Source organism: Gadus chalcogrammus, chromosome 17 (assembly GCF_026213295.1).
Source record: "Gadus chalcogrammus isolate NIFS_2021 chromosome 17, NIFS_Gcha_1.0, whole genome shotgun sequence".
Taxonomy (NCBI): Eukaryota; Metazoa; Chordata; class Actinopteri; order Gadiformes; family Gadidae; genus Gadus; species Gadus chalcogrammus.
In genome coordinates, this window is record NC_079428.1 from 2122569 (window position 1) to 2146375 (window position 23807).

General features: G+C 45.0%; 1 protein-coding gene across 5 annotated transcripts in view; it reads left to right on the forward strand.

The window, feature by feature from the left end:
• LOC130369751 (receptor-type tyrosine-protein phosphatase delta) overlaps window positions 1–23807 on the forward strand; it is a 205936-nt gene that overhangs the window by 165224 nt on the left and 16905 nt on the right. For 2 of the 5 annotated variants that reach the window (XM_056575280.1, XM_056575279.1), the window contains 16 exons: window positions 1205–1786; window positions 2028–2173; window positions 2498–2642; window positions 4270–4575; window positions 5449–5642; window positions 6098–6124; window positions 6522–6639; window positions 7172–7759; window positions 8312–8412; window positions 9091–9347; window positions 11452–11545; window positions 13120–13329; window positions 15179–15339; window positions 18650–18762; window positions 20836–20877; window positions 21574–21671. In XM_056575280.1, the coding sequence (XP_056431255.1) occupies window positions 1205–1786; window positions 2028–2173; window positions 2498–2642; window positions 4270–4575; window positions 5449–5642; window positions 6098–6124; window positions 6522–6639; window positions 7172–7759; window positions 8312–8412; window positions 9091–9347; window positions 11452–11545; window positions 13120–13329; window positions 15179–15339; window positions 18650–18762; window positions 20836–20877; window positions 21574–21671 (3182 nt within the window). The remainder of the gene's footprint in view (window positions 1–1204; window positions 1787–2027; window positions 2174–2497; window positions 2643–4269; window positions 4576–5448; window positions 5643–6097; window positions 6125–6521; window positions 6640–7171; window positions 7760–8311; window positions 8413–9090; window positions 9348–11451; window positions 11546–13119; window positions 13330–15178; window positions 15340–18649; window positions 18763–20835; window positions 20878–21573; window positions 21672–23807) is intronic. The other 3 variants (XM_056575282.1, XM_056575283.1, XM_056575284.1) reach the window with 3 other exon arrangements.

Genomic DNA, 23807 nt, shown 5'->3' on the forward strand with positions numbered 1-23807 from the left:
TTGGTTTGCAATGTGCATCGGCTTTTGGGGGAAACATACCCCAAGTGCCAAGCACTTGGTTCTATGAACATCCTCACTGTACCGACAGTGATATATTGTCCTCCTTCTTCTGACAAATGTACTTATTGCAAGTCGCTTCGAATGAAAGTGTCTGCTAAATGCCCTAAATGTAAATGTAAGAGGGCTTCCTGGTTCTACCCCCAACGCCTGTCAAACTTAAGAGATGCCCTAACCCCTGACTGCACCCTGAAGACATACATCCATAACACTTAGTGTCTCTACATATACGCCAATGCTAAAAGGCTCCCTTCAAGTCACGTTTGAAGTCTAGTTTAATGTGTACATGCTCGCATGGATAACGATATATCCATGCGGTCGTTTTAAACACCCCTTCCTGATGCCATAAATCGTTTGCAGAAGATCTAGCCTTAAGCCGTAGACAAGTCCTGGCACACGGACCCCACATCCCCCATGCCTTACTCACCCGGTTTAGAGCGCAGCGTAACGTTTATCTCTCACAGAGCCCGGAGATCCTCCCTCTCACCGCTTGTGTACGTGAAAGCGTGGGTGAGGGGTTGTTTGAAAAAATAAGAGTGGGTATTGTTTGGTATCCTCTTAGGACACGCCTGTTATCAGAAGGGGTAATCACATCGAGGCAGCGTCTCGCCGGAGAGATCTGGATGATTTGTGTTCCAGTGTTGCCGCATGCCATGACACCAGACAGAATGATGCACAAACACTCCAGCTTAGTTTTTTATTTTGTTTTTCATCGCAGCAGCCATAACATGGTGGTATTAGTCACAATATAACGGTGTCTGGCAGAGGTCTTCAGCCCGAGCATGCTTCAGGTGGCATATAAAGACAATATATTGCCCTGATATATCTCAGTGGGCTGCCAGTGTGGGGGAATTAAAGACATAAATTTTACTGCTAAATTATTAAGGAGATAAACACTAGGAAATCCCTAGATTAATGGCACCTAGTACCCCTTTCAAGGTTTTATTTTCTTTCGAACACGGTTGGAGAGGTACCTGAACCCCCATGATCTTTCTTTCATTCTTAGGTCTTGGATGAAAATATACATCATCATTGACACATGCAGTATGTTCACGCGTCATGTTTCTGACATGGCACATTCAAATCTAACACAAACGTCCATTCCTCTTCCGAATCGGTCTTACTATTATTTTCTTTTTCAAACCAGCGCTACCCAAGTCCCCGGGGGTTCCCGTGGTGACGGAGCGCACCGCCACCAGCATCACGCTGACCTGGGACTCGGGGAACCCCGAGCCTGTGGCCTACTACATCATCCAGCACAAGTCCAAGTCGTCGGAGGACCTGTACAAGGAGATCGACGGCGTGGCCACCACGCGCTACAGCGTGGGCGGCCTCAGCCCCTACTCGGACTACGAGTTCCGCGTGGTGGCGGTGAACAACATCGGCCGCGGCCCGCCCAGCGAGGCCATCGAGGCCAAGACGGCGGAGCAGGCGCCCAGCACGGCGCCCAGACAGATCAGGGGTCGTATGCTGAGCGCCACCACGGCGGTCATCCACTGGGACGAGCCCGAGGAGGCAAACGGGCAGATCATGGGCTACAGGGTGTACTACACCATGGACTCCAACCAGCATGTCAACGTGTGGGAGAAGCAGATCGTCCGGGGGTCCAACTTCGTCACCATCCAGGGCTTGATACCCAACAAGACCTACTTCATCAAGGTGCTGGCCTACACCTCTGTGGGCGACGGACCTCTCTCTCCTGACCTGCAGATCATCGCCAAGACCGGAGGTAGGAAATAACACAATTGAATCTATGGAATTGACTTTTTGTTATTATTGTATAATTCCATGAAAATTATAATTGTGGGGGTTCAGTCGGTTGCAATCTGCAACCTCACTGCTAGTTGCCACTAAATCCTACACACTGTATCACTAATATCAGGTCTAATTGCAGACGTGGTTTGAGTGACGCCTGGCTCAGCATTTTGTAGTAACCGACAACACTCTCTTGGCGTCAATCTATTTTGCAGTTCCTTCACAGCCGACAGACTTCAAAGGAGAAGCCAAGTCAGAAACAAGCATTTTATTGTCCTGGATCGCCCCAGCGCAGACAGGGCAGGACAACCAGATCCTGGGGTACGAACTGCTGTACAAGAAGAGGGACGACAAGGAGGAGGTAACTAGCTGCTCTCAGTATATTTCATTGAACTCTTAACTTTGCGAACTCTGAATCACACTGAATCATCTTGAATCATCCCATACAAATTGCAATCCTCTTTCATTGCATGTGATTCACAATGACGGTTGCATATTACCTTCAACAAGTTATAGTTTCTCTGTTTAGGAGGGTCGTGATTTGAATTTCAACACGATCTTCATATTTCCTATAATCTTATGACTCCAAGACGGTGGCTCCACTTGTAACGTCATGTGGCATCACGTGATACCCTGCTATCGCAAAACAAGTGAAGACATAAATAACGCCACCTTCCCCCTACAGAAACGGATCAGCTTCGAGCCCACCACGTCGTACCTCCTGAAGGACCTGAAACCCTTCACCACGTACACCTTCCAGCTCGCCGCGCGGAGCAAGCATGGCGATGGGGCGTACACCAACGAGATATCGGCCGAAACACCACAAACACGTAGGTCCCCTTCCTTATCTGACCTCTAAATACGGAGACTGTGCCGAAGAGTTGTAACAACTTATGGACGGTGGTGGACAATATGCATAGAGCTTTCATTTCAAATGCATCACTTTATGTACATGTGCAGAACGCCAAGCTGAAAATTAAACTGAATGTGTTTAACAAGGCACACAATGCCTTGCGTGATGATGCATTTGAAATGTAAAAAACTGAAATAAGGTCAATCGAGGTTAGTTTTACTTGTATCTGATGTGCACTTGGCCATTCCCTATTCACTTTGAATAGACACCTGACCTTTATTGTGAAGTCTGGTGGCAAGGTTACCAAAAAAAACACTCTACCTTTGTTGTGCAAAAACATTCTGACGTGGGCATATAACATATTGCATTATTTATATGATCCCTAATACCGACTGTCATCTAGTTGTTTCGGAAGAGCATATTTTTTTTCGATCTATAAATAAAAACCAGAACCTTGTCTCCTGACATCACATCAGCCGAACTGAATACGCTGAACACTTGCAGGCTTGCAGAACTTTCTATGCTATGCTTTCTAAGTCAAAATCCAACATTAAGGACAGGAAAGCCAAAATGGACGCCCTTATCGGGTCTGATAGGAGGGGGCATTGAGAGGTAGTTAAGGGAGGGAGGTAGGGAGGGGCGTATATATGTATATATTTTCGTATAGGAAATGCTCATAGAAAGCTCTGTATTGTCGTGTATCATGGGTATATTCAGATGAAATATAACAATTGTTTGAAATGACAGAAGATACAGACGTATCTTGCAAAATCCTCTTTTGCACCGCAAAAGGTTGAATCAGACTAGGGCAGAGGTGAAGGTAGGTATCGAAGTGGAAACAACTCAGTGTGTTCCTTGATGTAGGTGCGGAGGTAAATACTGGCGTAAGATAAAGTAACAGTGCATGTCAACGTGCTTAGAGTCTATTAATTCAGTCATGTCTTCTTGGGGAGCTCTCTGTTGAATATCAGGCTTTTACCACAAACCAACAGGCTTCGGAAAGGTTGGTGATTTTTCCTATGAATTAAGTGACACATCAACCTTTATGTTTTTGGATTGATGGTAACTGCTTGCACAATTTGTCATTATTAGTATCATTATTTTAAATTTATTTGAGGCTCAAACTTATTAAGGATTCATAATTATTTGGGGCAAATCCTAGACATTGATCAATTGTCAGATTGAGTTATTGCCAATATAATTTTTTCACTAAGGTAGGTTTAATATTCTAGAGCTGTCCATTCACAAATCCATGCAGACATCACACGTATATCAATCACGTTTGTTCATGTTGGTCTTTACCTTTTACTTTGCTTTTTGTTTGCGATTTATACCATTGACATCAAATTCATTTTCGCACGTGTTTGTGGTTTTGTCCTCATTTCGTGTTATTTTGTTTCCTTTTATTTTTTTATTCATCATCACCACCACCACCATCATCCAACCCCGCACCTGCCTCCTCCCATCCCCCCCGAAAAAACCTCAACCCCACCCCCCCCCCCCCCCAACCCCCCACCCCCCCCCCCCTCAAAAAAAACTGTGCCCAAAACAAAACCCAACGAAACAAAACTCTTCGGAACCTCCACTGACAATGGACCAATCAGAGCCCTCAGGCTCTCCCCAAGACGTCAGGTGCAGCAGCACCAGTTCCACCAGCATCGTGGTGGTCTGGGGCCCACCGCCCATCGAGGATCAGAACGGGATCATAACAAAGTACACTGTTCACTACTGGACCCCGGACGGAGAGGACACCACCACGCACGACTCCTCGGACATTCCTCCGGAAAACCCGACGTACCTTCTGGAAAACCTGGAGAAATGGACGGAATACAGCGTGACTGTCACTGCTCACACGGATGTCGGAGCCGGACCGGAAAGCTTGCCCCGGCTCGTACGGACAGAGGAGGACGGTATGTGTGCGTTTCCGACAAGGCCCAGCTGCAAAAGCCCCGTTTAACCCACTCCCCTTGGCAGTTACTAATAGCATCGCCATTAATCTACAGTTCCTGCCTCCCTTCTAACCTCCCCCTGGCTGCGATTATTATGACTAACGCTTGAGACATTTCCAATCAATTCCCAGTTGGAATTAGCTTTCTTTTTTCTTCTCTTTTGTAATACTTTTTGAAAGTTTGCGGGGTTTTTTAACCGGGTTTTTTTTCAACTCGAATCAATTTCAACAAATGGTATGGCTTTTTTGATCCGACGGCCTCTCACTTCCTGTCTACACTGTCTTTTTTTTTTGTCCGTACAATTTTTGAATCTACGTACAACTGTTTTTTGGCTTTTTGTAGGAGCAACAGCTTTCCGGACAGTGGGAATAAGACAAGGTGGAAGGAATTTTGTTCAAGGCCAATTTTTGTAAATGTTTTTTGCTCATGCAGTATAATCATTTTTAATCCATTTTTCCCCCTTGCCCTTCATAGCCAAAATTCTTGCTGTGCTTCAAGCATTTGAAGCACCCGACTTTGGCTTCATTTTTCTATTTTGACAAAACATTTTTATTCCATGTTTTTAAAATCCACTAATCATTTTTGTAATGTTACGAGATTGGTGTCAGACCTGCCTTTGGCGTTGCTTTTCCTTTTTCCTTGCCATTGTTGAAAAATTGATCTAAATATGATGATGGGTGCAGTAAGCTGCATTTTCAAATTTTTGACCCCTTCCTCCGCACGCCCACATTTTCCCCCCCTGGATTCGGCCAGGTGTTAACGCAAAGGTGGAAAGTGGGTTTTTCTATAATTGTGACCTCTCTCTCTTATTATCCCATGGTGTTCTTCCTCCAGTTCCCAGCGGGCCACCTCGTAAAGTTGAGGTGGAGGCTGTCAACTCCTCGTCAATTAAAGTGATGTGGCGCTCGCCCATGCCCACCAAGCAGCACGGTCAGATCCGAGGGTACCAGGTGCACTATGTCAGGATGCTTAATGGGGAGCCCATGGGACAGCCAGTCATCAAGGACATGTTGATCGATGACGCCCAGGTATAGTAGCTTCCTCCTCCTCCTCCTCCTCCTCTTCCACAGCCAGCTGCCTCATCTCTCTCAGACACTGCACACACACACAAACAATCTCTCTCTGTCTGTCTTTGCTTTTCCCCTCCATGCCCCTAACCTTGACTCAAAGTCTCTCCCAAACAGCCGTAGTCAAGTCGTTTGTCTAGGAAGTTGGTTGCTGCCCTACTTGTAGTGAAAGGGAAAATGCTCTAATGTAAGAAATTAGACATTATTAAAGATTATTGATCCGGTAATTATACTAATGACTTCTTAATGTTACTCAGCACGGTAGTGGCAACCTAATTAGACACATCGATCATGTTTTTTATCTTGTATGTTGTTTTCAAGTCAAGGATGTATTCATTCAGTCGTCTGCATTTGAGGCGCAATTATATCTACAGTACAAATCTTTGATTTTGTTCCTCTTTCTTTCCAAAAACCAGTGGGAATATGATGATTCAACTGAACACGTGAGTGGATACAAGATGTATATCTAATATCTAATATAATAATAATAAAGACTGTTATTATAATCACTGTGTGCTGTTTCAGCCACTGTATAGTAGACAGATGGTTATTTACTTTTTGCTCAAAGACTGTTAAATTAACACTCACCTCGAAACAGCAGATGTTGAATCGCAGATGGTAAAGTGATTTTTTTAAATTGATGAGGAAGAAAATATATTTTTTCTTATCTGAACCACAAACTACCACAGCACCACTCATTGCGTACTATAATACATTTCAAATTATATAAGATATATCAATTTGACTATGTATCCTATAAGAGGATCCGGCACAGACTATAAAACCTCACACAAGGCCCTTGGAGCAGGCTCGAATAATGTACCCTTTCCTCTGCTACAGGAAATGATCATCACAGAGCTACAAGCTGAGACCACCTACTCAGTGGCTGTCGCTGCCTACACAACCAAAGGCGACGGAGCCCGTAGCAAGCCCAAACTCATCACAACCACTGGGGCAGGTAGGTGGGAGCTTTGTGCCTGCACCCTGGGTCCTCCACTTGACACCTTCAGTCCCCCCCCTGGTGGAGTGGGCAGAGAAATGTTCTTTCTCTTCCACCTTGGTGGCTAATTGTAGCTATTATTGGCATCATAAAAGCATATGGTAGGAACAGGGTAATTTTCTTATTTTATGGGAGTTGTGCCAGAGACTTTTAAAAGCATAACTGCTCTCTGTGTGCGTGACATATTCTGCCTTTTTGCTTCGAGGCAGCACATTCCAGCGAGCACATGCTGGCAGAGCGATGATAGTGTGAATTGGAAATGGATGATAAATACACAGAGCAGATCTATAAAAAAATACAGAAAATGGTGAGACCGAAATAATATTGAGGATTATAATGTTACTTTGTGCTCAGGACTTTAGAATCAACCTGCATCTTCTTGTATGCTTACACTGCCGGTGGATGAATTTAAACATCTAAGTATTGCAGGTGGTGCGGCGGAATCAGCAAACATCCCATCGTCACCTTTTTCTTCTACCTCTGTTCTCAGTTCCCGATAAACCCCGGCTCATGGTCAGCACCACCAACATGGGCACGGCCCTGCTCCAATGGCACCCCCCGGCCGTCACCCACGGCCCCTTGCAAGGCTACCGCCTCCGCTTCGGCCGCAAAGACGTGGACCCCCTGACGGTGATCGAGTTCCCCGAGCGTGAGAACCACTACACCACCAAGGAGATCCACAAGGGCGCCTCGTACACCTTCCGCCTCTCCGCCCGCAACAAGGTGGGCTTCGGCGAGGAGACGGTCAAGGAGGTGACCACCAACGAGGACGTTCCCGGCGGCTACCCTCAGAGCATCTCTGCCGAGGGGGGCACCACCACCACCATTCAGGTGAGCTGGAAGCCGCTGCTGCTGGCAGAGCGCAACGGCAACGTGGTGAAGTACGCGCTGCAGTACAAGGACATCAACAGCCCGCGCAGCCCCTCCGAGCTCTTCATCACCGCGCCCGAGTCCACCGTCGTCCTGGACGGCCTACGACCCGACACCACTTATGATATCAAAATGTGTGCCTTCACCAGCAAGGGCCCCGGGCCATATAGCCCCAGTGTGCAATTCAGAACACAGCCACTGGATCAAGGTAGGACCATTCCCGAAAAGACTACCCCCCCTCCCTTCCTCCTCCTCCTCCTCCTCCTCCTCCTCCTCCTCCTCCTCTTCCCCCTTCTTCACTCCTCCACCCTTTGTTTAAAACCAGCTCGTCCTTGTAATCTCGCCAAAAGAGCAGCCATCTCTACAAAAACAGCCGAACCGAGACAAAACAACAAGCCGATCGACCAATCAAAGCCTCCCGTTTTTTGTTCTATATTTAGTCGCACTGCAAAAAAAAGAAAAAAAACGATTTAACCAAAAGCGTAAAGTAAGTATGTGTTGTCCCTTGTGTTGTCAGCCAAGCAAAGGTCAGCCATTCATTTTATACGCTGAAGCTGTTGGTCAGCAGGTAAGAGGGGGGGGGGGGGGGGGGGTCGGGTATGGTAAGCCTTAATATAGTGCTGAAACGCCCGCTGTATTTCAGTCGGGCTTCATGCTCAGGTAAGCATGCGCGGGGCGGGCGGGAAGCTCCTTGGGTGGATGACCACTGAAGTTGTTTTTTTGATTTGTGTCTAAATCTTCTACTCCCCCTTTCTTTTAGCAGTGTTTGCAAAAAACTTCCACGTGAAGGCCGCCACTAAGACGTCGGTGCTGCTCACCTGGGAGATCCCCGAGAACTACAACCCGGCCCAGCCCTTCACCGTGAGTCAGGTCCATCCCAGCACGCTCACCTCAGGAACGCCAGATGTGTTGAAGAGAATAGGGCTGCTCCAATCGCGTAGTTGTTTAAAAGTGTTTAAGATTAGAATAAGAAATTCCCAGAGTGCTTGTCATTCTGTGAGAGCGATATTGACTAAATTTGCAATAATAGCAACATATTGATATGACACAACTACTAAAGAAATATGATATTTATATATACGTATGTGTGTGTGTATATAACTATTAGATAAATATATGCAAAGAGAGATTAATACAAAGATATATATATATAACATTTCCAGAAGACCTGGAATTGTACTGTTTCCATATAGTCCACAATCATGCATCAACATTTTAAATATGTTTTTGGTTGTTATATTTGCAACAAGGGTTTACAAATGATAATGTTCCATCTTAAAACACCATTTTCAGAAACTCATTCAAAAACATATATATGTGTGTGTATATAACTATTATAGATAGATAAATATATGCAAAGAGAGATTAATACAAAGATATATATATATATACATAGATAGATAGATCTATGTTCATGTGAAGGCCGCCACGAAGACATCTGTGCTTCTAGATCTATCTATAGATCTAGTTGCCATAGATCTACATATAGGTTACGGTTGTAGTTTATGGTGTTAAAAACTACAACTCCCACACGTCCAGATCCTGTACGACAACGGGCAGAGCGTGGAGGTGGACGGTAAGATCACCCAGAAGCTGATCACGGGGCTCCAGCCGGAGACCCAGTACTCCTTCCTCCTCACCAACCGGGGGAACAGCGCCGGGGGGCTGCAGCACCGCGTCTCCACCATGACCGCCCCCGACATCCTGCGGACCAAGCCCAACCTGGTCGGCAAGACCAACTCCGACGGCATGGTGACCGTCCAGCTGCCGCCCGTGCTGACCACCGAGAAAGTCAGGTGAGAGAGGCCCTCGACGCTATTAAAAACTGAAGACTTATCTTTTTAAAAAAGCCTTTTGCTAATTTCCCTTTTACTGTTTATGTAATATATGTTGTAACAACCCCTTTTATTTTATTTTTCTCTCTCTTAAACTCTGTAGCAATTTGAGATTTCTGAAAGTAAAATGCTCTACAAATTAAATATATGATTATTATTATTATTATTATTGTTATTAGGTAGTCGACCCCTAACTGCTTCTCAGTCGTTCCCTGAGACGCACACATTTATGAGCTGGTGGGGTTGAGACTAGAGTTGTTCCGATGCCGATACCAGTATCGGAAATTACTCTGATACTGCCTAAAATGCAGTATCGGGGATCGTTGAGTACGCAAGTATATGCGCTGATCCGATACCATCACATGACTAGTTAATGATTACAAAGGACATCACAAAAAGAACATGGAAAGTTGGAATGGGAAACACGCTATCTCCAACCTATTGGATTGGATTGGATTAGATTGGATGTGTGGGTTGAGCTACCGAGTCAGAAAAACGTGGACACTCACACTTAACTACAAGAAACCAAATACGAGCCCCTTTCGACTTGGAGGCGCCACACTCAAACCTCTAGACCAGGGGTCAGCAACCTTTTCAACATGCAGTGCCAGTTTGACATTTTCTCGTTAATGAGTGTGCCTTAAGCAACAATATATTAAATATTAAGCTGAATTATGACACAGCGACCAAAAACATTTCCAGAAGACCTGGGATTGTACTGTTTCCATATAGTCCACAATCATGCATCAACATTTTAAATATGTTTTTGGTTGTTATATTTGGGTTTACAAATTATAATGTTCCATCTTAAAACACCATTTTCAGAAACTCATTCAAAAACATATTTGAACAGTGAGAAATTTAAAAAATTAGAATATATGAGAATGCTGGAACCATCCAAATCAATATCTTTAAGACATGTACAGCTTTGCAAAACCATGTGAAGGCGATGCATACCGGCCACTTGCAACAATATTTAAAATATTTTCTTCTCTATTACTCACAACATAGGTTTAAAAACGATTAATTGATCCCGTTTCAGAACACTACTTCTGTAACTAATTGAAACATATTTGCACTGGGAGGAAATGCCCAAAATAGAATAAAGTGCAAAAAAAATCGGTAGTAATGATTTTGCTGCCGCATTGTGCTGTGAATTTCTTTAATAATAATAATAATATATTTTTTTTTTGCCCATGATTTTGCCCATGATTATGCTGCCCCGTGCCAGTGGTGGCACGCGTGCCTAGGGTTGCCGACCCCTGCTCTAGACTGTCTCCATTAGTAACTGTGCCATTAAACAAAGTAAGAGAATTTTCCTAAAGCAGAAACCACATCTGGCCCACTTCATGTATGTGTGCTAACATGATGTAACTCAGCATCACTTAAGCCTACGGACCCTACTAAGCTCTCTAAAGTCGGTCAGAGTCAAAACAAACAAAGCCCCGTTGGATTGTCTCACATTAGTCTCCAAACTCGCACTTCAAGTCCATCTTTGTTGTTTATTTTCTTTTTGTATCCAGCCTGTGCACTTGGCCGTGCCTCTGTCATGCCAGGGATTTAAGCTAATTAGTGTGGCGGGCTAATGGCTGCCACGCACACTAACACTAGGCTTTGCCCAACCAGAAATTCCAGCCGAAAAAAAAGACAGAGACCATTATCTCCATTGCCGCCCCAGCTGAGGGGATAAAAATCATTTTAATTCCATCTTTCTCTGGTGCATATCAAGAGCCTGGCTAATTAGCTCACTGTGGGGCTCTTTGAGATGAAAGAGTGGTCCCTGAGTTCTGTGAGCATAATGCTAATATATTAACTTTCTTTTCCTCCTTATCTCGATGCCGCATCCGCCAAGGCCAGCGACTCTTTGTAAAACAAACAGACTGTGTGTGGTGGGCCGTTTCAAAGCTTCACAATGGCTCTGTGCGGATTTCCCTTTTGTTTCATCTCAGACCTGCTGTGATTTGACTATTAGGAATGATTTGGCTTTGATTTGATTTGTTAAAAAAAAAATTCCTTGCTGAAACGTTTCCCACTAAAGATGGGTGGTGTGTGTGCTCGCCCACAGGGGATACTACATTGTGGTGGTCCCGCTTAAGAAGCAGCGAACGGGCAAGTTCTTCAAACCCTGGGACAACCCGGACGAGATGAACCTTGAGGAGGTAGGTGTCGTGGTTATGGCCACGGTTTACCCGGCGTGATTCAAAGCCACAATATGCCCACAGAGAAAAACACAGGGGACAGATAAGGAACAGAGCCGTCCATTTACATGCATTACCAAGCCAAACACTGTGTGCTCGAGGCTGGGTGCGATGTAGTAATCGGACTCCCTGTGGCGGCAGTACGGGGGGAGAAAAGGCATAGGAGAGGGACTCTCTGATTGCCACAAATAGCATTTTCTCCTATGACAAGGGCTGCATGGAGTAGCGCTGGAGGGCACTGCAGCGCATTCCCCACACCTCCTTCTGCGCGGGTCTGTACGGTAATTACATGAAGAGCTGCATCAGGTCTTTGCGTCCCCGCACTCGATCCTGGAAACAAAATTAGGGACTGGCTAAGCCGTTGGTTATGCAAAAAGTCCTCGACAACTTTTCTATTTAACCACCCGAGATAATGCGCCAGCATGTGCGTGTGTGTGTGTCTGCCGCATCTGTGCTCCAATGGGCATGCAGCTCTTTGGAAAAATTCGGAAAGTGCACCATTTATTATGATTATGTATTTCATACATATTTTTTTACATGCAGCGCTCATGCAAACGCATGAATGGGTTCGTCAAAAGATAGCGTTGCCTTCCTAGATTAGCTCCTTGTACGACCAAAAGTGTATGTCACGAAGGTACGCAATGTAACGCAAACGTCCCTCTTTTAAACAGGATTGTACAGTCTAGAAGAACAGCCGTAAGTCGGTTTTTAACGTTTTTTTAAGCTAATATCTGGGTTGTTAACTTGTCTTGAATGATTACGACCGCATTGTGTCTCATCCGGACTGTGGGTTTATGGCGTCTGCCCTCAAGCGCGTGTCTGCAAGCCTTGCCCGGTTGCCCGAAAGAAGTCAGACTGTCAGAATTTATTTGTTTGTCAATATCAGCACTCACCTTTTCACAACTTTTTCCCAAGGGCAGCTAGATTTAACTGTGTTGACAGGGTAAATGATTGAAGACATTGATTGAGGACCTACAGGCCTGGAGCAAAAACAGTACACACATAGGATCAAACTCACACACACACATTGTGCGCGTACACACCCTGCAGTCATTCACTTGGCTACACACACTCCCACGTCCATACACATTCACAGAAGGCGGACAATGTTCTGAAATAGAGTAGCAATAGATGGTGTTTGTGAATAACTGCAATTGTGTCTATCCAAGCTTGTTTATCGTTAAACTGTCCATACATTTAGGCAGTGTATGCATATTATCAGAGCCGACATAGCGCCACATATCTTACGCAGGTATTTGTATACTATAGTCGAATGCATGCCACCATTAGGCTTTATGCTATAGTTTCAGACACACACAGGCAGGTGTGTCTTTAATATGTAATTGGGGACATTGGTATGTGCCATTGTTTCACGAACTGCCAATCGTCATCATCACGTTTAAATTGAGTAACGAAGCGTCGTATATTTGCTTTTGTCCAAAGCGACGTACAAGGCTGAGAACAACCCAAATTAGGAATCACTTTAGAAATACAAATTTTAGTTCATTAACTCAATTAATTAAATTAATTTCCAGCTGCTGAAAGAGATCAACCGCACGAGCAGGGGACTGCGCTTCCAGCGCCAGATCGAGCCCCGAGCCTACATCGCCGCCTACTTCAAGGACCTTCCCACCGAGTTCACCCTGGGTGACGACAAGACCTACGGAGACTTTGAGAACAAGCAGCTCCAGAACGGCCATGAGTACATCTTCTTTGTGCTGGCCATCCTGGAGATGTCTGAGAACGTGAGTGTACTCGTATATTTTGAAATAAATACGTCTCAAAACAAATATCCCCACCACCTTTATCCATCTCCCTTTGCCTCTCTTTCAAAAAATCTTTCTTCCCCGCTACCTTGGACACATGAAAAGACTTCAGCAATATTGATTTCACCGCCTCTAGTACAGACTCAAAACAATTATATTCAAAGAGGTGTGTGTCTGCACGCCGGGTAGCTTTTTCGTCATTCTCCTTCCTCGTCTGTCTTTAGTTTTTTTTTCAGGACGTTTACTTTGAGTAACGGTCCCCTTGCGATATGCATTTCTTCAAACCCATCTGAGGCCCCTTCCTTCGCCTCTCAAACGCAATGCAGCCGACGCCTTTAAAAGGCCTACCCCCCCCCCCCTTACGTAGAGTGGTGGAATCCCCCCGAGACCAAAGCCAATCGCCAGTAAGGAGCCTCGATAAGGGGGCTAGTCTTTAATTGCAGGGGCCGGTTGCGTGCCCGGTCGTCCTTATCTGCAGCTCTGCAGATCGAGTGGTGTGCAAGTGTGGGTTCTGGAAGTGTGTGGGGGGGGGGGGGAGGGGGGAAAAAGAGAGAGGAGGTCTGATTAGGCGGCTTCAGGCGAAAGATGGATTTGATGAGCTAGGGGGAAACTTAAGGCCATCCTCACGCACTAACTCGCAGACCAGGTAGAGCAGGGGAAAAATAAGAGAGAAAAAACATAATGACGGACAGTGTAGAATCTACCAATTGGCCGACTGAAGCACAGATTGGCTTTTTTCCTCTCCCCTAAAGCTTTTATTTTTTTTATCTCGCTGCCCACCCCCCCTAGAATTGGAAATAATCAAGTGGCCATGCAGAGGAGATAATGCAATCGTTATGGTTTGCTATGCTCCATTGTGGAAGGAGCACACAAACTTTAAACTGGCTAATCACGCTAATTATGGCTATTGGCAGTTGTAATGTCTTTGCCAGTGAGGGTTTTTTTGTGGGGAAGGTAAAGCTTGCAGGGAATCAGAACCGCAAACACCTCTACAGAAAATGCAAAGTAAAACGCCACACAGGTCAGTCGGACCAAGAACCCACTGTAAAGGGCTGATTATTGTCCCACGTTTACGCAACGCGAGGGGGTTACGGACCCCTTACGTCCTTGCAGCGCCCTACTTGCGTTCATCGCAATGGCCTTACGTGCGGCTCCAAAAAATGTTAACCTTCCGTCGAGGCGACGCAGCGGCAAGGGCTGTGATTGGTCCATTTACTAAAACCTGACGCAGAACCATGAAGGTTTGCGACTAAGTCAAAGCGTCTGCTTGTTCATTGCGTTGCGTGAACGTGGAACCATGATCACCCCTTAAGAGAGCAACATACGATCAGTAGATATTCCCTCCCGATTTGCAACCAACGCCTTGCCACGCCTCCTCCACCCCACGCACACACTCCATATTTCATCGCCGTTCTCGCATCATTCAGAGTTGTCAATAGTATGTCAGGGGGATATATGAAGTTAATATATGATGTTTTGTTACAAAGAAAATGCAAGAGAAAATATGCCCCAAAGTGCTATCCAAGGCACAGTTTCATGAGTTTGTTTACGTTGTAAAAATGTATGTTGTCGAGAGAGAGCAGTTATTTAAATTGATATAGCTTCTGCGTTATAAATTATGCCCCTCGATCATACCGCTACATCAATATAAATGTGATATATTTTGTGCAAGCCCTCAGTAAATCACCATAGTTAATAATATCCTCCGGCAAAGATGTTTCGCAACGCACATTGCTCTCCCACATACACACACACACGTTATAGTACTGTGTGTGTCTTGGGATTTACAACAAATCAATGTTTTTCTTTCTGCATTTCTGTTCCACAGACGATGTATGCCACCAGCCCCTACTCCGATCCTGTTGTGTCAGCTGATATCGACCCTCAGCCAATCGTGGATGAGGAGGAAGGGCTTATTTGGGTGGTGGGCCCAGTGCTGGCCGTGGTCTTCATCATATGCATTGTCATAGCAATCCTCCTCTACAAAAGGTAAGGATATGAAACGGCCCGGCTGGCAGGATGTTCATGAAAGGACAAGTCTGCATTGATTGTGACGTCGGTGTTTTTGTAGACAAGCCCGCATTGCGGTCGTGCAGAAGTGACAGGACCTGTGTAATACATGAAATGCAAAGTGGACACAATTTTTTTGTGACACTCCGCATATACACCCTCAACGTTCACCTACAGACACAAACAAACTCAGTGCTGTACAATGCATTATATGCAAATCTTCCAAGGGCATACAACAAGATAATTCTCTCATGCTGGGAGGAATATTCTCAGTCCAAGCCTCTTAGGCTCCACCTGTCACAAACAAGTGCACGCACACACACACACACACACACACACACACACACACACACACACACACACACACACACACACACACACACACCAACAGCATACAAACACAGGCACTGTAGTGAACAGGCAGCAGTAACTTATATTTCACAGCAAATCAAAACAAGTATTTGGTTTAGGGGGATTGGGGTCCGGGTGCTTCTCATCCATTTATCACTCCAGCGTGGGAAGGCAAGGAACTGACTCAGTGCCTCATGTCCCCGTGCAGCTTTAAGGCCCCTCAGGCTCCCACCGAGTTGATGCCCTGGCCCCTCCACCTCCTCTCCGTCAGCCCCCCCACCACCCTCCACCTCTCTCTCTCTCCACTCACAGCACACACAGTCCCCTAGCTCACCACTACCTTTCCGAGACACACAGCATGAACACTGAAGCACTTTTGGCTGCTGCGTGCACGCACGCAAACGAGCACAGGTTCACATGCACTGTGCAGGATGTTTACCTTCTACCCTTCGATACCCCCTTCTCAGAATCGCAGAGAACAGAGATGTGGTTCTTGTGGACAGCTGAATTAGTTTTGGTTGAGATTAATGCTAAAATCGTCTAGCTGTGAATGATAACGCTGTAGCTGTACTTTTGGCTGAGACGACCGCTCATTTTTGGCCAGCGATGAATCGTAACAGTATTGCATATTTCTATAGAAGCCTGTACACCAAGCATGGGAAAAAGATTATGAGAAATAAATAATCTATATTTGCTTCAAAGATTTAAAATAACCACTTTATGGTTAAATTGACCAGTATGATATTCATGAATTGAAAAACTATTCCTGAATCTCGTAAGAGTGATGTTATTTAATTTTGAAAATATTCACACAATTCAGGACATCACGAATCAATTTCTAAAGCACATCTCCCAAGAACAAATCTTGGATGCACCTGAGACAAAACGGCGGTGTTGAAAGTGCCCCAGAAACCTCCAGGGGGGGGTAGGCTGCCTATCAAGTGTAGCGTTACTAATCTCTTTCACACGCCGAACTCGGGGCCGCGATCACTGTTGTTTCTATCTCATGTAATCATATCTCCCAGATCCCCCGCCGCAGAGAAACACAAAACATGATAAACAAGCAGAAGATCTCCGATTTTATGGTGTATGAAATAGTGATTTTTTTTTCCCGTTCCGAGGGAGAAATCATAAACTAACTACAACTAAAGTTTCACCCGTTTTTTTTTCTTGCTAACCAAATGGAGCAGCAAACCAGACAGGTAAGACTGATGGAACGAGAGGAAATAAAAACGTCTCGTTTTCAGCCACGCAGTGTTTCACATTACCGAAAAAAGAGATTGGATGGCCCTGAAATTGACCTCCCCCACTGCTTGGGGTACACATCATCAAGTCAAATCATTACATCAAATGGCTGGAAACCTTAAGAGCGATCGCCATAATGATATATCTTTAGCTTATCTCCTCCTCCAACAACCCCCGAGACGCCACACGCCGTCTTATCTGATGAGCTCTGCACGCTGTGACCTGCATGCTTTGATTTCCCACGTCATGCTTACAAGCTGGTGTGTGCCTGAAAAACAAAACCACGGTTTGCCTAAACAATTCACAACAACACATTTTTCTTAATAACCCGAGTCCCACAATCACCACGGACATATTATCATATTCCCTCCCTGTGTAACTCAATCACCGGCTCCAAACGCAATTAACTGCACTGTTAATTACGGTTGGAGGTGGTGTGTGATTAATAGCCGGGGAGGTAAACAATACCCGCTCCCCCAAAACGGTCACGTCACCCCAGGAAGCGTGAAGGGGTCTGTGTAATCTGCCCGATACGTGGACCTAGTTATCTCCATTAACGGGATCTCCAGCGAGCAGGTTCTCTCCTCAAGGACCACCGCCCGGGACACACTTTGAGCTAAACGTTCCCCAACTGCTGCCGCTGATTTCAGCTTTCGCTGCGTTGTCATGGCCGTCGGCCGACGGTTGTTATAACAACCGCGCGCCACCGTAGACTAAGAGGCTGTCCCTAGCATAACATAACGTAAAGAGGCACATAGCTCAAGCTGTTTCGCTCCCGTGTGTGTGTGTGTGTGTGTGTTTGTGTTTGTGTGTTAGTGTCTAGCTGAAGCTTTCATCCTCATTTTGCTGATTTTCTCTCATGCGTTGCTGTAAGCAGATGATGTCATGTCTAAGGCCATGCAGGATTTTTTATTTTGTTTCTTTCTGTGGTCACATGAAATCAAAGGGCCACTTGCAGATGATTGAACTCTTAGAACGAGCTTTCCTGCATGCTTGAATTAATTAATGCCAAGCGTTCATGCGGTCACATTCGAGTTGGAGCGGACATCTGATATATTTTGAAAGATCTAATTTAACATCATATAGCAATCATGAAATAATATATGTACAATTATTTATATATATATATATATATATATATATATATATATATATATATATATATATATATAAATATATAAAATGAAGCTGCATCAAGCCATATAATTTGTAAATGTACTGTAATGTGCTTAAATAGGCCTTTCATGCACACTACACACTCGTGGAGCATCTAAATTAAATTCTTTAAGAAGTCAATATTAATTCACACTAAGTGTGGTCATCACAAAATATATGGTTTGATCAACAAAGACAATGTTTTCTAAAAGCCACAATACATTGTTGTCTTGTATTGGGATTCTTTGATGGTGGTTCAGTGGGATTAATTAGACAAGCTGAATCAACTGTAAGAAACAGCATTTATCCAGCATTAGAAAGTGTTCTTAACCTATTATTCGCCCATTAAACCGGCAATATTGCATTACACATGCATCTTTTTAGTGAGGATAGCTTAAATCATAGTTGTTATTGTATTTTATCCTCCCAAATTACTTCAAGGTTATTAACCAAATACCAAACAAAGTGTACACAAACCTACAATCACTTCTTCAAACAAAGAGACCCTTGTCAAATATCTCTTGCTGTTTCCCACCAGGAAAAGGGCAGAATCCGAAGCTAGGAAAGGAAGCCTCCCCAACAGCAAGGAAATGCCCTTACATCATCCCACTGATCCTGTGGAGCTTCGACGTCTCAACTTCCAGACACCCGGTAAGAACCATTATTCAAGTCTGTCAAGGCCTCCCATATGCACTGGGAATGCAATTACACACCTACCGATACCTAAGTCTCTCCCCCTCCCTTTCACTCCTACACAAACACAACCGAGGCACAACCGAGAGCAAAGTGTGAAACCCTTACTCCAAGCTTAACCGATCCCACACTAGCTAACCAGGTCAGGTGCGGACGATGGCCAGGCGGCCTCGGGCCAAGCTGAGTGACAGTGTCATCACCCCCTCCCCAACTACTACTAATGCGAGCTGGGCGAAATCCCGGGGACGCGCAACACCCTCTGTGGCGGTTAGGGTCATAAAGGCCATCTCTCCTTTTTTGTCAGGCCTCGACAGAAGAAGAGCACGAGAACACCTTGGAGAAATTATCGCCGGTGTCCGTTCCGAGAAGGCAGCAGTGGCACTATGAAGCCTGGGGAGGACAATAGGAAGCGTCACTACTTTGTGTCACATTTGGTCGACAGAGGGGGCGGCGTGTGAAGCGTTGAACACCATAGTCCACCCCTCGCCGGACCTTGTGGTGCTGATGTGGGCCGGGGGGACACTTTGTCTCGATCCTCGTGTGGCATTTTGGCATCGAGGAGGGAGCCGCAGTCCATTTATCTTGTGGGAAAGGTGGCAGGCAGCTAAAAGAGGGCCACTCAACCCACCCTGTGAGTGAGTTGCTCCACTTAAGGACAGGTGTTCAGAGACGAGTCGATAATGTAACATCCAAGCCGTGTTCTTTTCCAGGTCGGCTAGTTTCAAAAGGAAGGATCCATTATCCCGTAGCTTCTTGTTTTCCTTTGTTTCGATAAAAGATGAAGCATATTTATGAAAACCTTCAATTACCCGCCAGGGCATTTACCGACATGTTTTCATCCCTGGCTTCTGTTGGAGAGATCTCAACCCCCTCTCAAGCCTTCCATCCAACCCCCGCCCACACACCCTGAAAGCAGGTTACATCGATTACCCCTCGTTATCCCGATCAAAGCAAACGTGCTCCTCTTAAGCCCGTGAAGAGGTTCTCCATTACGCCATCGCTTTCACACTTCTCCCGCCCCCCCTCTCCCCCCCCCCCCCCTTTTGACAGGGACAATTTCCATCTTGAGGATGCTTGATGTTTGAGCGAGACGTGACAAATGGCACTTTCATTGTCCCTGGTCGTCCCCCTGCCTTCACCGCCATCGCCATTGAAAAGGAATTTGAGTGGTGGTGGAGACTGAAAAAATAAATAAAAAAGGGAAAGTTTGAGTGGGAAAGAGAAAAAGGGAGCTTCGCTTTTTCCATTAGCTAATGTTCACTCTGAGCTTTCACGCCGAAGATGGAAAGGCACAGGTTGGTTCATCATGCAGGCACGTCAACCACCCACCCCGCCGAAAATTTTCGCGAAAATTGGCACCGACAACCAAACGCTGTAAACACCCGGCGTTCAGAAAAAAGTGGGCGGAGCAGATGGATGTTTGTGGGTTGTCGCCGCAGCCGTCGTCCAATCCCGCGGACCGGTCCCCGGAGTGGCTGGAAGAGGCACACTCAGCTCTCCGTCTAACAAGCTGCACCTCAGCATTGTTTGAACCTGTATAAACCATACGCCTGCCCTTGGGGTCTCGCCCTACACACCTCAGCCCCCCCCGAAACCGAACGAGCATACGCAGCACGTACATTTATGGGCACTCAATTTCAGCAATGTCAGTCACACCTTGTCAAAGTCAAAAACTAAATTAAACGCCCCGGCCGAGAACCTTGTGCTGCCGGACAGGCGGACAAGCACCGATGCCGACCGCGAGAGAGAAATGTAAACGTGTTCTCTGCTGGTTGGTTAGGCGATGGATGGTGATGACTATGCATGTCTTCTGACTACATGTTCTTTCTGTCCTCTCAACGATTAAGCAATGACGTAGCACAAGCTTGTAGCATGTTGATTAGTGCATTACTAATATCACATAGAGAACGTAGTTCTGGCACATTTCAAGCTACTTCCTACCCTGTGTTTGTGAGGGGGAAATTAAAGTCATCACGTTTTGGTGATGCGATGCTGCAACCTTTTTTATTTACACCGCCGTTTCCTCCACAGGTCTGGGTGCTCCCGGTTACCTCAGTAACCTCCATTTGTCAAGTTAGTTGGTCTTGTTTATACATTTTGACATGATTTTATTTTTTGGTAAATGTTATTTGCCAAACATTTTATTTCTCCCTTCTTCTCCCTTTTATTTCCTGCTTAGCCTTGTATTCTCCCCCTACCCCGACCTCCAACCCCCCCAACCTCCCCCCCACCCCACCCGTCAACTCCATGTAATCAACCCGGTGTCAACCCCATGACATCACAGGAGGCGGAGTTTGAAATGACAACCCGGCGCTATGTCATTACTCAAAGCAAACGTCTTCATCTCTCGCCTATCTCTGTTTACTTTGATTTAGATTTTTTGTTTTCTCATCCGCTGTTGGTTTCACTACTCTCGTTTTTGTCGTCGTCCTCCTTGTGCTTTTTCTTGTCACGCTGACCGCTCCGCCACCGCTGCTTTCGGTGTGAATAACATTCTTCCCTCAGCAGTAGGGAGAGGCCCCGTGCGATGACCTCTCTTTGGCTTCTGTCCATCTCCTCTTTATCGAGCATGCCCACTGCTTTGAGTGACCAAACTTGCCTAACCAGTTCCACTCTCCCATAATTCCGTTCCGCACACACACACACACACACACACACACACACACACACACACACACACCGAACACACCGACACGTTCCTTAGTGATGCAGGGCTGTTGCTAGGCTGCGTGGCTGACGGGTGTGCTCTTGTCTATGTGATCTTAACAGGCATGGCCAGCCACCCCCCCATCCCCATCATGGAGCTGGCTGACCACCTGGAGCGCCTGAAGGCCAACGACAACCTAAAGTTTTCGCAGGAGTACGAGGTAGGCAGGGGTCGGGCCCTTTAAGACACGCCGTCTTCTGCTTCTTTCAGGTCCACAGAGTTTAGGGTCGTTGAGGGACTGGTGATAAAACAAACAGATAGAGCTTGTGTCGTGGTAGCCCTTTTCTTCCTGCAGTCTTTATCGTTTTGTTGCTTTTGTTTCTGAATGATTTACTCAGAGACTGAATCTGCAGGTATATTCGTTATGTGCGTCATGTTTTATATATTTCTAGAACAATGTTTGGTGGATTGGTTTGGGTTTTTTCAAACCAAAGAATAATTTAGCAACACAGAAATATGTGGTTCACTTTCCCATACACATGCAACCCACAGTCTCGACATTTTATAATATTTTCCTGGAAGCCATTTACACAACTAGACTAGCAAACCACAACGGGAAGGAGCTGGCCTTTGAGGTTGAAATTGAATAGGTGGGATAACACACAGTGCAAAGGACTAGACAAAAATACATTCATTTTATCCGTAGCATAATTGATAAATGTAATCAAGTAGATAGAAAATTGAACACATTTATATCAATACAACTTAATTCTTTGTTGTCTTAGGCCACTAAAGCTACAGTGTAGTTTTAAGAGAAATCGCTATCGTACATAAAGTGGATCAGGCCTGTGACAGACAGTAGATTGGAAGTGATGGCTGAACTGAACAGTCCTTTCCATTTTGTTATAGTTTCATAACTACAACACATTATTATATTCCGATATTTACACAGCACAGAGATTTGGCTAAGACCAAAGTACTACTAAGGAGACATAATGTCGGTTTCAGAGAGAGAGAGAGAGAGAGAGAGAGGGGGAGAGAGAGAGAGAGAGAGAGAGAGAGCTCAAACTCAAACAGCACTCTTACCTGGAAAGCCATTTTGATGCTAGAGACCAGAGGTATACTCTAAACTTTAAAGCATATTATGGAAGGGGAGGGGGAGGGGGCATTTCCCATTTTTTTCCTCGCTCCAGTTTTAATTACATCGAATGCATATTTGAATGGATTGAACATACTCTGCTGAGACAGGCACTGTGTAAAAACATAAGGAAAATTGCAAAGCAACCAAAAAATCCTATAGGCTGCAGGCAGATTATGTTGACATGCATGCTATTTTCTGCTCATGCAGTAATTGGACCTATTTCCAGTGTGCATCGTTGGAACTGTGAATGATTGTTCCAGTTCTGGGTCCTTTCAGGGGCAATGTGTGGGATAAAAGCAGTCCACCCTCTTTCTCTGCCAATTTTTATCTCACTGTCATACCAGTGACTAGAAATCCATAAGGTCACAATATAGCAGTCTTCCTGGCTGGCCAAGTTCCATAATTGCATTTTTATCGCATTGAATTCCAATTACTTTGCACCTCTGTTCAACAACTGGAAAGTCATTTTGAGCAAGAATGTAAAGAGAGGCACTTTATTGTGAGAAATATTGCAGATCAGTGTTCAGATCAGACTAAGCCAGATACTGATGTAATATTTAATTAGTTTTTCTGAAGGTAAACCAATGTTTTGATTTATGTCTTGTTCAATGCACTTATTTGAATTCCAATTTATCATTAGGCCACCTTGCTTTGAAAAAAAATGTTTACAAAGTCATTACCATGGTATGTCATAATACTTTCATTGAACGTCATAAAAAAATTATAAACTCAATTTGTTATCTGGAAAACATTCAAGAGACAGGGTGACATAATATCTTATGAGTATGAGTAGAAGAGTGAGCAGAGCTGGATATACTGTAGTTAAAGACTGTACTCAAGTACTAGGATTCTTGCTTTAAAATAGTAATCACTCAAGCAGAAGTTAAATAGGTCATCCTAATTATTACTTGAGTAAGAGTAAGAAAGTATGTAGTGAAAAGACTTCTCAAGGAATGTGTCACTTCCTACAATCTATTTTTTTGTTAACCTAAGCAGAACACGAAGAACTTACATATCCAAATGTACGAAAAATAATATTGGAAATGCTTGTCCAATAGAAAAAAAAAGAACCATAACTATTCAAATGCATGGCTTAACTATAACTCGTCCCTCATCAGTCTGTGCGTCTAATGAGCTTGCAAATGGATCTCCTCTGTATCATGTCGTTCGCAAAAAACTATCCAAAAGCTTTAACATGGTTCTGTGCCTTGGAAA